Below are 14,540 nucleotides of genomic sequence, written 5' to 3'. Positions count from 1 at the left end.
TATCTGTACTTTACTTGAGTAATTATTTTTCAGCCTACTTTTTACTTCCACTTCTTACATTTTCACACAATTATCTGTACTTTCTACTCCTTACGTTTAAAAAAAAGGCAAGAAGTAGAAAGTTGTTACTTTTATTTCATTTTTGCTTGTTTTCATTCCAGTGCGTTATTGTAAAAAAATAAATACTATCCATATAAATTGTGTCTTCTAGATAGAGTAAATTAAATTGTGTAAAGTATAAATATATAAAATTCTGATATTGTATTAGTTTGTACTTAATATAAATATTATATAAATATAAACTGGATATGTCATCAATTATGTCAGCTGTTGATATATATCAGAGGTGCCCAAAGTGGGGCCCGTGGGCCAAAGCTGGCCCACCAAGCCATTTGATTTGGCCCACCAGCAGTTGCCATGTTTACTAGGTTGTAATCTGTCATCCTATATGGAAACACAGTATTTCCATGTAAAGTCATTCCATTCATTGGCCCACTGACTATATAAGGGGCTGTATTGCATTTCGTCAAAAATGTGGGCCACTGCACTGGCTGCTAGCTCAATCATTAAAAATAAAAGGACTGTACTTAAGAAGTATTTGTATTTCATGAATTATATTATTGCATTTGGCCCACAGCCCTTGGATAGATTTTTATTTTGGGGAAAAGGTTTGGACAGCCTTGATATAAATTAAAACGGTGAATCCTAAATTTAGCATACTGATAAATTAAACATTTTTTTAATATGACAGTCATTTCTGCCTTTTTTTTGAGGAGGTCACCTCCTAATAAATGTCATTATGTAAAATCTACTTTCTCATTTTAACTCGGTACTTTTAATGCTTAAGTACAAAAACTATCAGATACTTTAAGACTTTTACTCAAGTAATATTCCTAAAGGAGACTTTAACTTTTACCAAAGTAAGTTTTATAAGATACTTGTACTTTTACTCAAGTAATATTCCTAAAGGAGACTTTAACTTTTACCAAAGTACTCTTTTGGTAAGATATTTGTACTTTTACTCAAGTATCACTTTGTGGTACTTTATACAGCACTGCTACCTGCTTACCACTAAGTTAACTCTTCAATCATTCATTTATGTGGCTAACGTCTCCTGACAGGTTGTTCTGCCAGCTGGAGCTGCGCCACTACAGGTCCCTCCCACCCAGATCCAGCTCCACCAGCCTGCTTCCCACCTGGGTGAACAGGAGCGGCTCCTCGGTCCAGGATGTCTTCGAGCGTCTCGACCACTACAAGAGGCAGCTGCTGTCCGGAGTCCTCTGCATCAATATGGACCTGCGAGGCTCCTTCAACACCGGCGTCTCGTCACCAGACAACAGCCGCCCGTTCAGCTTCTTTCAGCAGGACTTCCCCGCGCGCAGTGATTGTTTTAACGTCCCACGAGATGGCAAACCTGGTAAACCTCTGAGCAGATCTAAGAGCTTCTGGTAGGCTTCTACTGCAAGCATATTAGATCCAGAGATATTGCAGCTGAATCAGATTTTAGGATCTGTTTTCTCTCATGTTTTTGGACCAAACGCCTGTCTCTGACAATCTGTCAGTCTGGAGTACATCTACATAAGTACGCTTAGACTTGAGATAACATGATTTAAAAAAAAAAAAAAAAAAAGCAAGTATTTAGGATGTTAGTGGAACACAGTCAAAGTGAGAGAGAAGAAGTGTTTTTTCCTGCCTTAAGCTGCTTCTGGATCACAGGAAACAGGACAAAAAGGGAAAAAAAAAAACCTTGGAGTTGGTTTGTTACAAGGCAGTGCTCCATTTTAAAAATGCAAGTGTAAATGCACTACAGTGAAACAAATATCACTTTTTGTCTGTTTCTGTGTGCGTATCAATGCTAATGTCTGAACAATTATTTTACCAGAAAGTATTATCCCCTTAATTTACAGGTAAATTATAACTCATTTTGAATGTAGTTGTAATTGTTTTTAATTGCTGCTTAGAAATGATTTTTTGAAATGTAGTTGATTTTACATTACGTGTGATTTTTGACTAGTCAGAGAATCAGTTTCATTTGAATGTATTTGACTGAATTTGCACTTTGTCTCCTGTATAAGTTTAGCTCTTTAAATACTTATGTACTGGCTGTACTATACATTAAAAATGTGACTTTTTAATGCTTGTGAATAAAAGTTGAAAGAAATGAGCTCTGGGTATATAATTATAATTTTCACCAAAATTTTGAATAGTTTTTTTTTTTTTTTTTGTCATTGTTTGGGTTCCCTTTCAAAATTTTGGACTAGAAGAAAAACACACACACACATACACACACATTCTGCAATGATCATTGACAGCTGCTTCAGTTTTTTGCATACAGTGACTGATTTTGGAAAATTACGACCTCTGACCTCTATAATCATCAAATATTTGGACTTCAACACTAGAWATTTGTGGTTTTAAAGCACATTCTTAAAGCTGAAGCTGATGTATTATTCTGTGGGGGAAAACAGCTGTTATTTGATGTACATGTAAAATGTGTTTTTTTATAATTTCTGCTTTATTAACGCATTTTTATTTCGCTGTCTCAAACAGAAACATTTGCTGTATTTGATTATAATGTTTTTATGTAGTTTTTATAGTGTATTGCTTTTCTAGTTTGCATTAAGTAACTTTAAAACATTTTAAACAGATTTATGGTCTTTGAATCTGTGTTGTGGGCAGTGATAAGATCTACTTGTGCAGATGTTTTAATTTTAAGTTAAATAAATAAATGCATTAAACGTTTTTTAAATCTTACAAAGACAGGACGTCCYTTCAGTGAAAATAGCCCGAAATCCGAGCAGGCCGTGAAGGCAGCGCGCCAACAAGTTCGCAGTAAAAAGTTTTGCGGTTTCACATTCACCGTTTGTCCACCAGGTGGCGCATCTCGGGGGTGGCTCCGTCCACAGACAAACCGCACTCAGTCTGCTACTTTCCTCGTACAAGGAGCTGAATCTGTCCCGGGACAGACCAGGGAACATGGCGGCCACAGACCATTCCCGGTCCGAAGCTGCCAAGCAGCGACGGAAGGACCAGCTCCAGCGGTGGCTGGGCTCGGAGGCCGACCGGACGGCGTCGGAGGCCCGGCAGCAGACCTCTTCTTCCGGCGGCTCCGGGACGCGACGGGCCAAAGTGCGGTTCGCCCAAGGAGCTGTGTTTATGGCCGCTTGCTCCGCCGGAGACCGAGAGGAGGTGGCGACGCTGCTCCGGCAGGGAGCTGACATCAACCACGCCAACATTGATGGACTGACAGCGCTTCACCAGGTCGGAAGTTTAAACTTTGTTAGCAGCAGAGTTTTGTTGGTTTTGTTGTGCCGACCCGCAGAGAGAGGGTAGCCGCTAACTACCGCTCAACTAACGTCCACTCAGTGGTCCCAGCGAAGCGGCATTAACCTTAAATGCTGCAGGTAAAATGTAGCAAACAAGACAAACAACAGTGTTAAATTAAACAGAACCCATCACCCTCACATTTAGGTTTAATCTGGCCTGTGAACGCTGGTACTTTTAGTTAATTTTTAGTTTAGTTGACGCGTCTGCTCGTTTTTCCTCTCTAAAAGTTACAAGCTTCTTTTTCAGGCATATAAGAGCTGTGGGGATTATTTTTATACTTTTTAGGACTGGCAAGATTGGGATCGACACTCCCTAGTGGAGTCACAGAAACAAAAAACCTCATCTGGTTAAGAAGTTTAATTTTGTGGGTGCTACTTTATGGAAAAAAGAAGATGGTTTAAGTTACATTTTTGCATTCTAGTCTGCAGATTTATAATTTATTTTTATTTTTTTCTTCTTTAGAGCATGTTGTTTTATTGCAGCAGACTCCCCTCTTAACTTCAGTCATAACACAGAGTCTGGACAGCATCACTGTCACACTGTCCCCTCAGTGATGCAGCATTTCCTCTACATTCATGACACAGGCTGTCAAACACACTGCTGTCGCCTCACGCTGAGGAAAGGCAAGGCTAGATGAACTCATACATGACATTTACCAACAGCTAAATCATCTTTTCATTCAGTTTTCCCCTCAGAGCTCAGATGTGCTTCAGCGGACCAGATTTAAGGGGAAAACCCATCCTGAGTGGTTGACCCTAATACATCCAGTGTGGTCTCCATCCCTCTCTCCTCTGTTACTCATCAGTTGCTTGGAAACGTGATTTAAATATAGGCCCGCACTCTCCAAACTTTCCATCGTCTCCATCTAAAGACTTTCTCCACAACACCCGCCTCCTCTTCCTCCTCCTGCCCTCTTTCTCCTCCTTTCTTTTGCCAGCTCTTCGTGGACGAGACTTAAGGGATTGTGGGTGAAGAAATGGAAAACATTCGGYAAAACTGCACAAACCGCTGTTGTCAGAGGCGATTTCCACAATGAGTCACTTGATGAAGTGGGGGTGGGGTTGTGGAGGTTCTGCGTGCACCTCCAAAGCATGCAGGGGAGAGGGGTGGGGGTGCAGGAAGTCCCCTCTGTTCATTCATTCATTCAGCTCGGAGCGCCCACTTTTTGGGGTGATTGCTGCTCTGCTGTGTGGCTTCTGTCTCAAACTGTTGTGGGATTTATMACAACCGTCAGCTTCCTGTTTTACAGTGAACCCTTTTTTTAGTTGTGTTCCCCCCACTGCTGTCTGAATAATTATCTGAGGTAGAAAAGCCCCCCGTTATTTACCCCAAAAAACAAAGCTGCTTAGATGTTTAAGTAACACTGGATGGATGAGGTCCGGTGCAGAGWACAGACACGTCATGCTGTAACGTCACTGTAATGAATTTTGCAATTAAAAGAAAAAAGTATCATCATTATGCGTTGTTGTATCTCCAGCTCTCACTGGAGCAGCTGGAATAAGGATCAGTACCTCCAAATCTGAGGCAGTGGTCCTCGATTGGAAAAGGGTGGAATGGACCACTACAGCTTCCGAAGCACTGCGGACTCTGTACCGGTCTGAGGTGAAGCTCTCTGTTTACGGGTCGGTTTACATTCCGACCCTCACCTGTGGCCACAAACTTTGGGTAGTACCCGAAAGAACGAGGTCTCGTAAACAGGTGGTCCAAATGGGGTTTCTCTCCCTCAAGAGAATGAGGAGTTCAGTTATCCTGGAGAGACTCGGAGTAGAGCCGCTGCTCCTCCACATCGGTAGAAACCAWGTGAGGTGGTTTGGACTTCTGGTAAGGACGCCTCGTCGTATCTCCATAGGGAGTTTTTCGGGCATGTTCCTGGGAGGAGACCCAGGACACGCTGGAGAGGCTATTTCTTTCGGCTGGCCTGGTAACATCATGGAGTCCTCCTGAATGAGGTGGCTGTAGAAAGAGRGGGTCTTCCTGCTCAAGCTGTTGCCCCCGTGACCTGACTCAGAACAAAAAGAAGACAAAGACATTAATTATTTTATTTATCGATTATTCAATAAATCAAAGTTTATTTCTGTAGCACTTTCATTTTTGAAAACAACTCTTGGTGACCAACAATGCAAAGTTCAAATACAATAACATTACAATAACATACCTCCTTAAACAACAGTATTTAAGTGAAATAAACTGCATTTGCACTGTAAAATCAATACAAACTAATAGGCAATCCAGATGTCCTGCTGAACTACCTAAAATACAATGAAAACATATTTCTGCATTTGTTTAAAATCACAGATGGTTTGAGCAGCTCTAATTAAAAAAAAAAACAAATTGGGGGGGGGCACAGATTGGGGGCCAACACAGTAAAAAAAAACAGCTTTGTCACCTGTAGTTCTGCTTCTGTGAACGTGTTAAAGAAGCTGGTCTGTGAAGCTCTGTCTGACGCTGTCAAAGTTCTGACAGATGAAGATGTACGACTTTCAGAATACGCAATAAAACTTTAAACAGGATCAATCCTGAAACGGAGAKGAAGACGAGCTGCAGCAACCTGTAGCCACTCAGTTGTTGACTGAGACAGATTTAGAGTGAATTACAATATTATCCAGGCGAGCTGTAACTAAGCTATAAATTACTGTTTTTAACTGGTGGAATGTAGATCTTCACTGAGGAGGCGTAGTTGGAAAAACTGAGTTAAATTTGGAGGCAGAAATCACACAAAGGTTTCTGGCAGCCGAACTAATATCGCTGTTGAAAGCAGCAAGATGTGATGGTCTGAATGCAGTCATTTCTTTTTTGTTTTAATTTAAGTTGAGGAGGTTGATCTCCATCCCGTTTGGCAGGTCTTTGAGACAGAGCCTGAGTGGATGTGTTAGTGTTGAAGATCCTCAGGAGGAGATGGTGTTTCCTGAAGATGGACCCCAGAAGCATCAATCTCTCTCTCATGTTTTWTTTTAGCTGTGAAATGTCCCCAGAGGATGATCCCTATTATTAGCTGATTTCTCTGCTTCTCTTTGGCTACCACAGAGTTTATATTTGTGGTTTATAATAAAAATATTTTGACTTTAGTTTGATGGATCGCTCTGAGTTTTTGTTGCAGATGTCCACATTCTGCTCATGACATCTGTGATCTTAAAGCCAATGTCAATGTTTTCAATTAGATTTTTTATGCTTCTAACACAATGGGCCTCATGCAAGAACCGTTCGTACGAACAGATTTGTTCTTAAGTTATGCGTACGAGTGATTCAGGAGAATTTGTGGCATTCACCAATTTTCTCGTATTGTAAGATTATTTTCAGATACGAACAAAATTCCCTAGTGGTCCAGACCTGTCGTATATTTTACGAGAAGTCAGTCTGCTGTTATCCAGACAGATTTTTCACTAATAACTTTATATTTCGTTAGTTTGAAGATATTTAGAGCTGAAAATAAATCACACTCCATTATTATGTTGACAAGAGGCTATTCTGTTTGAACTGGAATTAGATTTTAAATGTAACTAACGACATAAATTGGTTAGATTGAATTAAATTGGCTTTTAATGTTGTATAACACTACAATATTAATATGAAGATCTCAAACTACAAACCAACTTAAATATGCATTAACTGAAGTTTGGAGACATTTTAAAGTGCTTATTTTTTCGGAAACGCATCTGACACTTGCGACGGCGAGGTGGGGGAGACAGTCAGGCCGGGGTGGGGGGTAGTGGTGCGTGACTGCTTTTCTCCTGAATAAATGAAAATTATGTAACACAGGTGTTTACACTTAAATTAAAAATATATGACCAAAGAAAAACCGGATCAGGACTACAGAGAGAGATGAATATGATTTATATTTTTATTTCTGTGACTGTAACGACCCGCAGGAGACACGACATTAACAGCAGTCGTCATTTCATTCCCTGGCTTTAGCAGGTCTGACCTGCTAAAAATGACTTTTTTTTCTCGATCTCTGACAGCAGGACTTCAATCTCCGAACTCGTAAAGTTCTTCTTTTTTACTTTGCGATGTCATTTATGAATGAACACTTCCTGGTATGTGGGGCAGGAAACGTAGCCTTATATGGTGTTTTTGGGGTGGTATTTAAGCTAATCCCCTCTACCCATGCACGAGCAGCTGATACACATTCATCAGTTTATGCAGCTCATTTACACACTTTTCCTGAAGATAGAAGAGTTTGTTGAATCTGACGTGACATGTTCGTACGAACCCTTTGTACGAACAAAAGTAACAGAAATTTAGGATAAGAATACGAACATGTTCTTGCATGAGGCCCAATGTGTACATCTGTAAATGGTTGTTTAACACCCAACACAATATCAGTTGTGCACTGAGACTGACGTAGACTTGTAATTGTTGGCAACAAACACAACACTGGTAGATTTACTCATTTATTCCAATATAGTATTTTAGACGTGTAGTAGTGAATGATGCATATATTTTTGCATCATGAGATAATATACACAAATATGTCAAGTCAAAAACCTTCCAAATGGAATATTTGACAGCTATTGTAGCTTTAATCTTTCTATTTAGTGCTAAGTGAAGGTCAAGAGTTTCAAATTCCAGATAGTATTATTTATTTATTTATTTATTTGTTTATTTATGTTTGTTTGTTTGTTTTTGTTTAACCAGTCCTTAAAGGGTTATAAAAGTGAGGGAACTTCCTGTGTGGTCGGTTCTCTGACAATTCGACAACAAACTAAAGAAAAAAGACTCAGCTGCTGTTTGAACAAATGAATTATTTGGGTTTTAATGTTGCCCAATTTTATTTAGGTTTTCCCTAATGCATTAAAAAGTACCAATTTCTTACTGTTTTATTCAAATTATTCTTTTTATTTGAAGTTGCATCAGGGCTAATAATGTAAAGATATTTTAAATAAGAGCGCAAATAATTTGATTATAAAATCTCTCATTTCCACTGTTATCTTGTGCCTGTTTGAGAACAGAAAGAAGTTCTTCTGAGGCACAAAGAGATCCCTGATTAGTTGAAACATTAGACTTTATTTGACAAACATATATTTTAACTGTAAAATAAAGACTGTAAAATTACTGTAGGCTGTTCAGTTTTTATAATTTTTCAACCAAATTTTTAAAAATATATTACACGGACGGGGCCATTTTATTTTCACGCAAAGCATTCTGGGTAAATGATGAYGTGGCTAGGTCCTCGGTGCGAACCTGCTAGCGAGCTAAATCCACCCTGAAGGTTAATCTTGGACAATATCTGATGATTGGCTCTCAACTGAAAATATGGATGGAGGACCTCAGTTTAGCTTGTTAGTTTGTYGTGTTAGCACCGAGCTAATACATGTAAGGCAATATAGCATCTGCGCTAGCGCACAGGCTAACAGGCTAAGCTGAGATTCTTCTTCCATGAAGCAGCTCTGTTGTCCTCCATCTACATTTTCAGATAGATATCATTGCTCATCTGTGTCAATGCAAGTAAATCCAAAGTTCCCCCCTCAAGGGGCATTATTGTTACTTTAAAACTGAATATGCAGATTTATTTAATGTTTTTCATGTTTTCACAGCTAATTTAGTTTCTTTTAAAAAGAGCAAACTAAAAATCTCCACACTTCTTTAAAGGAGACTTGACCTTTTCCCCCAGTGCAACCAATCATTTTCTCGTTTTAATGATTTTTTTTTTTTAATGTGTGAGAGACTAAATGACTTCATGGCAGTGTAAGTATTTCCCCTAGTAAATAGCCAGGATAAGCATAATCCCATGATGAGATCCTCACATGGTTTATCTTGCAACCTGTCTTGGATCACGCTGAGATCTTTGCTTGACTCAGCCTCATGAGAAGTTGTTGAACAGATTTGCTGTTCCACTCAGGCCACGAAACGACTGTTTTGGAAAGTACTTGAGGGCTTTTAGCGGCCCACTTAATGAAAAGTCCTTCCAAGTAGACACAGTAGTCATTGTTTTTAGTCCTCGGTGCTTTCGTGGAGACTAATAGGTTTTGGAAATGTCTGGAGTTTTGCCTTGGACTATAAACCAAAGTGAAGTGAGTCAGAGACCTTCTCTGCTGTGTAGTAACCCCACGGTGTGTCTGCGTGTCTCCTTTCAGGCCTGCATTGATGAAAACGCAGAGATGGTTCAGTTTCTGGTGGAAAACGGGAGCGACATTAACCGAGGGGACAACGAGGGCTGGACTCCTCTGCACGCTGCAGCTTCCTGTGGGTTCATCCAGATCGCTAAGTGAGTGCTGACCTTGCTCCACAGCCTGCACATGTCACTGGGTTTTATCATTTTCTGGATCTGTGACAGCGTTGACGGGCAATGAACAAAAACGCTTATATTTCTTTAAAGATACCTGATAGAACACGGCGCTAACGTCGGGGTGATTAACAGCGAAGGAGAGCTTCCTCTAGATGTGGCCTCAGAAGACGTCATGGAGCGGCTCCTCAGAGCTGAAATCAAAAAACAAGGTGGAGTAAATGGCAGCAGTGACACGTGGTTTTACAACCTGATTGTTCTTTTGAGGCATGGATGGAAATATGACTTGAAGCTGTCATGCTAACAAAAACAACATTCATTTATTACCCAAATTAGTTTAATTAATTGATTAATTGATTGATTAATTAAAAGCAGGATCTTATCACTGATGTATCTTTATTGTTGGTATAAACTTGGGCTGAAATAGGAACATGTTAAAATGACTTTCAGCGGACTGACCTAAAATTATGAAAAGTAATTCATAAAGTTGTTTAACTGCAATTCATGCTGTGTGACTTCATAAGTATATATGTCTGATGTATATTTACCATGGGTCCATATCTATTTAAACAGAGACAACATTTTCATAATTTGGGTTCTGAACATTACCACAATGAACAATTCAGATGCAGTTGAAGTTCAGACTTCCAGCTTTAATTCAGTGGGTTGAACAAAATGATTGCTTAGAAATGTGAGGAACTAAAGCATCTTTTAAACACAAACCCTTCATTTCAGAGGCTCAAAAGTAATTGGACAGATTAAATAAATGTAATGAAAATGTTTGTTTCTAGTACTTGGTTGAAAACCCTTTGTTGGCAATGACTGCCTGAAGTCTTGAACTCATGGACATCACCAGATGCTGTGTTTCCTCCTTTTTAATGCTCTGCCAGGCTTCACTGTGGTGGTTTTCAGTTGCTATTTGTTTGTGGGCCTTTCTGTCTGAAGTTTAGTCTTTAACAAGTGAAATTTGCTCAATTGGGTTGAGATCAGGTGACTGACTTGGCCATTCAAGAGTATTTCACTTATTTGCTTTAATAAACTCCTGGGTTGCTTTGGCTTTATGTTTTGGGTCATTGTCCATCTGTAGTATGAAACGACGACAGTCAGTTTGTCTGGATCTGAGCACACAGTTTGGCTCTGAATACCTCTGAGTCTTCTATCATTCTGGTAGAGGTTGATCTTGGTTTCTTCTGTCCAAAGAATGTTCTTCCAGAACTGTTCTGGCTTTTTTAGATGGTTTTTTTTTGCAAAGTCCAGTCTAGACTTTTTATTCTTGATGCTTGTGAGTGTCTTGCAGCGTGCAGTGAACCCTCTGTATTTAGTTTCATGCAGTCTTCTCTTTAGGGTAGATTTGGATATTGATATGCCTACCTTGTTGCACTGATGAGTTCACCAGTGCTTTCTTTCTTTCTTTCTTAGGATGTACCAAACTGTAGATTTTGCCACTCCTAATATTGTAGCAATTTCTCAGATGGGTTTTTTTCTGTTTTTGCAGCTTAGCTTGTTTCACCTGCATGGAGAGCTCCTTTGACTGCAGGTTTTCTTTTCAGCAAAACCTTCCAAATGCAAGCACCACACCTCAAATCAACTCCAGGCCTTTTATCTGCTTAATTGAGAATGACATAACAAAGGGATTGCCCACACCTGTCCATGAAATAGCCTTGGGGACAATTGTTCAATTACTTTTGGTTCTTTTTAAAAACAGGGTGGCACATGTTAAGGAGCTGAAACTCCTAAACCCTTCATCCAGTTTTAATGTGGATACCCTCAAATGAAAGCTGGAAGTCAGGACTTTATGTCCATGTACATTATATAACTATATGTTTTAGTAAACAAGTAAAAAAACAAACTTTGTGTCAGTGTCCAGATAAATATGGATCTAACTGTATATGTCTTCATGTATGCTTGGACTTAAAAACATCAAAAAATTATATTTTAAAACGTTAAATTGTAACACAACAGTCTATAACTTTATTTCCAGTTTGTCTTTCATAATTGGCAGTTTTATAAGTTATAGAAAACTAAGATTTGACATTAACTTAGCATTTTTATTTGACTTTTCTATTACCAAGCATGTTATCTTCAGCTTGTGCTAAAAAAAAAGTAGAGTCTGAATCAGATGCCTTCACTTGATAAATATTTATTGCACATTGAAATATTTCAATTCAGTCAGTGATTTGATTTAGTAATTAGATTTAATCTATTCTGTTCAAGTGTTTAAATAAATGATTAGAAGTTGGATTATTTATAGGAAGGACAGATTTATTAGAAATGTGCGCTTTGTCTTAACTTTACCATCATTTATAGGTTTTCATTTGTTGTTTTCTCCATGTTTTTGTAAATAAATACCAGCAAAATTTGATCATGTTTTTAAAAAAGCTCACAAAATAAACATGTAAGAAATCAGCAGAGAATTTAGTTTTTACTTTGTGTTGAAAGCAGTGAAAATAGGTTTGAGAATTTTGGTTGATTAGAAATGTGTCAGGGTTTCATGTTTTTTGTCTCACACACGTCTCTCAGGTATAGACGTAGACAAAGCCCGAAAAGAAGAGGAGAGGATCATGCTCCAGGACGCCTTAGCGGTGAAGGAGGGCGGTGGCGTCCTGAGGCCTCACCCTAACACCAAGGCAACGGCTCTGCACGTCGCCTCTGCCAAAGGTTACATCGAAGTCCTGAAGTGAGAATGGTCCCAAACGCACCCTGGGCCACGAGGGCTTTTGGTTTTGTTTTAGTGTCTAACAGCTTTTATTACGTGTCCTTCCCTCGTGCAGAGTACTGCTGCAGACTGGGGTGAACGTGGACAGCAGGGACATAGACGGCTGGACGCCGCTGCACGCAGCCGCTCACTGGGGGCAGGAGGAGGTGTGCGCCCTGCTCGCTGACCACATGTGCGACATGGCTGCAGTCAACAATGTGGTGAGAGCAACACGGCCTTTACATGCCACAAAGTCACTTTTTTTTTTTTAAGCCAAGTCTCGTGTCCCAACTGATAAGACGCTGCCGATGTCCTTGTAGGGACAGACGCCTTTAGATGTTGCCGATGAGAACCTGGTGGACATCCTGGAGGAGCTGCAGAAGAAACAGAACGCTGTGAGTGCGCCTTTACGGGCTCCACGACTGTAACCAGCTGGTTAGATAAACCTTGATGTGACTGATGGCGCCGCAGCAGCGAACGTTCCCTCCTCTGTGTTGATGTCTGTTTATGTTCCTCTTCAGCTCCGCAGTGAGAAAAAGAAACAGACTCCTGTTATTGAGACCAGTCCGCAGTTCTCCATGGTACAAGTTCGCACACGCAGGTTAGTGCCAGTGTGTGTGTGTGTGTACGTGTGTGTGTGTGTGTGTCCGTGTGTGTGTACGTGTGTACATGTTCTGCTCATTCTCAGCTGAATCTCGTTAATTTTCACTTCTCAGCAGGCAGGAATGGGTTTAACCTTCATGTTTTATGGTGTTTACATCCATCACTGGAAGCTGATCTGAGTACATAAACCACTTAGTGTCATTCTCAGCGTCACACTTAATAATTATTTTTAATAGCAAACTTATAAATAAAAGTTTGAGTCAGACGTTAGGAATGAAATGTAGAGACTAAAAAAGGAAGATAAAAACTGTATATCAAATAGATATATTTATTTTTGTAGGCTGCTCTTTTGGATTTTTATAAAGTTCTCATTTGTACATTTTTGGTTTTCTCTACCAACTTTTGTTAACGTCATACACTGGATTCTGTTCATCATAATGTGTTTTCAGTAAAACATTTGCAGAAAAAAACTGCAACAGATTTCTTTTGTCACTGAAAATTTACAAATCATATCTTCCTGGTTATTGGGTGAAGGTATTTGTACAAATAAAAATGAATAAAAATAACAGATTAAAGCTCATTATCATTCTTATATTTTTGCACACTTCTGAACATAAAAAGGATTATGTCTCAGTTTAAATTACAGCTGCTAATATAAAGAAATGCAGCAACTTGAGCAATAAAGTGAGCTGCAGACAAACCTCTGTAGAAAACAAGTTTTCTTTTAGTTGTTTTCTCTCACCTCTTGTGTTTCTCCTGGGCAACAAAAACCTTTCACACCAGAGGTTTACTATTTCTCAGTGAYTGTACATTCATTCAACACTGACTCGGGGTAAAACCAGATTTTTCTGTGTTAAGTAAATTAGAGTGTGTTCACACCAGCCCTGTTTAGTCCGCTTTATTCAAACTCTAGTTGATTTGCCTGGAAAGTCTGGGTAAGTGTGAACGTGTAATCAAACTCTGGTTTGGACCGAAAAAAGTGATCTCTGGTCCGCCTCTAAACCCAAGTCTCAGTTCGATTAAAGTGAAATGTGGTGCAGTTTGATTGCATGTGWGAATGCCGAGCAGACCGAAAACTGCTCCAAAAGCAGGAACCGGACTAAAACGCAGGTCATTCTGAGTAATAACAGTAATAAAGTTACTCATATTTTGTAAATATCTTGCTCGACGTCTGTATAAGGTGGACATCACTGCAGTTGGATGTGCTCCTACTCGATGAACGCCACCTCACGTGGAACCGTCTCATCCGCCTTGTGTGGGGAAACAATATTCTCCACGGTGAGCTCATCGTTGAAGACTATTTGTTTGGCACATTTGCCAAAAAAACAATAAATCCTACAACCGCTAAGACCTGACRTCACTTTGTTTACATTTTGTGAAGTAGGAAGTTGCGCTGCATGTCTTCTTCTGAGGTTTTCATGTCGAATCCTTCAGTGGTTCTTGGTGCAGCGCCACCACAGGCGAGGGAGGGAACAGTTGTTCACAGGGTTTGGTTCGTTTGACAAACTGCACCAACTGAAAATGTAAACAAATCTTGCAATTTTGGTTCCCAATCAAACCGAGTCTACAGACCTATCAGGTGTGAATACAAGCTTAGATTCATTTTAAGCCTAAAATTGGCTGATTCTGTTATTTTGTTATGAAACACAATAATTTAATTTTAAAATGAGTATCCTGGATATGACATGGGTT

The 14,540-nt window shown here is 39.6% G+C and overlaps 2 protein-coding genes across 3 annotated transcripts in view; both read left to right on the top strand.

The window, feature by feature from the left end:
- pnpla2 (patatin-like phospholipase domain containing 2) overlaps positions 1-2,164 on the top strand; it is a 13,136-nt gene extending 10,972 nt beyond the window's left edge. Inside the window, exon 9 of the mRNA XM_014013640.1 lies at positions 1,122-2,164. Coding sequence (XP_013869094.1) covers positions 1,122-1,452 — 331 coding nt within the window. The 3' untranslated portion in view covers positions 1,453-2,164. The remainder of the gene's footprint in view (positions 1-1,121) is intronic.
- Positions 2,165-2,871: 707 nt separating this feature from the next.
- zmp:0000001167 (protein phosphatase 1 regulatory subunit 12A) overlaps positions 2,872-14,540 on the top strand; it is a gene marked incomplete at its 3' end in the record, with an annotated part of 16,558 nt that continues 4,889 nt past the window's right edge. For both annotated transcript variants that reach the window (XM_014013638.1, XM_014013639.1), the window contains 7 exon segments: positions 2,872-3,261; positions 9,402-9,532; positions 9,644-9,762; positions 12,071-12,227; positions 12,322-12,466; positions 12,566-12,640; positions 12,767-12,846. In XM_014013638.1, coding sequence (XP_013869092.1) covers positions 2,977-3,261; positions 9,402-9,532; positions 9,644-9,762; positions 12,071-12,227; positions 12,322-12,466; positions 12,566-12,640; positions 12,767-12,846 — 992 coding nt within the window.

The sequence above is a fragment of the Austrofundulus limnaeus genome, unplaced genomic scaffold (genome assembly GCF_001266775.1).
Source record: "Austrofundulus limnaeus strain Quisiro unplaced genomic scaffold, Austrofundulus_limnaeus-1.0 Scaffold104, whole genome shotgun sequence".
Classification (NCBI taxonomy): Eukaryota; Metazoa; Chordata; class Actinopteri; order Cyprinodontiformes; family Rivulidae; genus Austrofundulus; species Austrofundulus limnaeus.
This window is presented reverse-complemented; position numbering and strand designations above follow the sequence as displayed.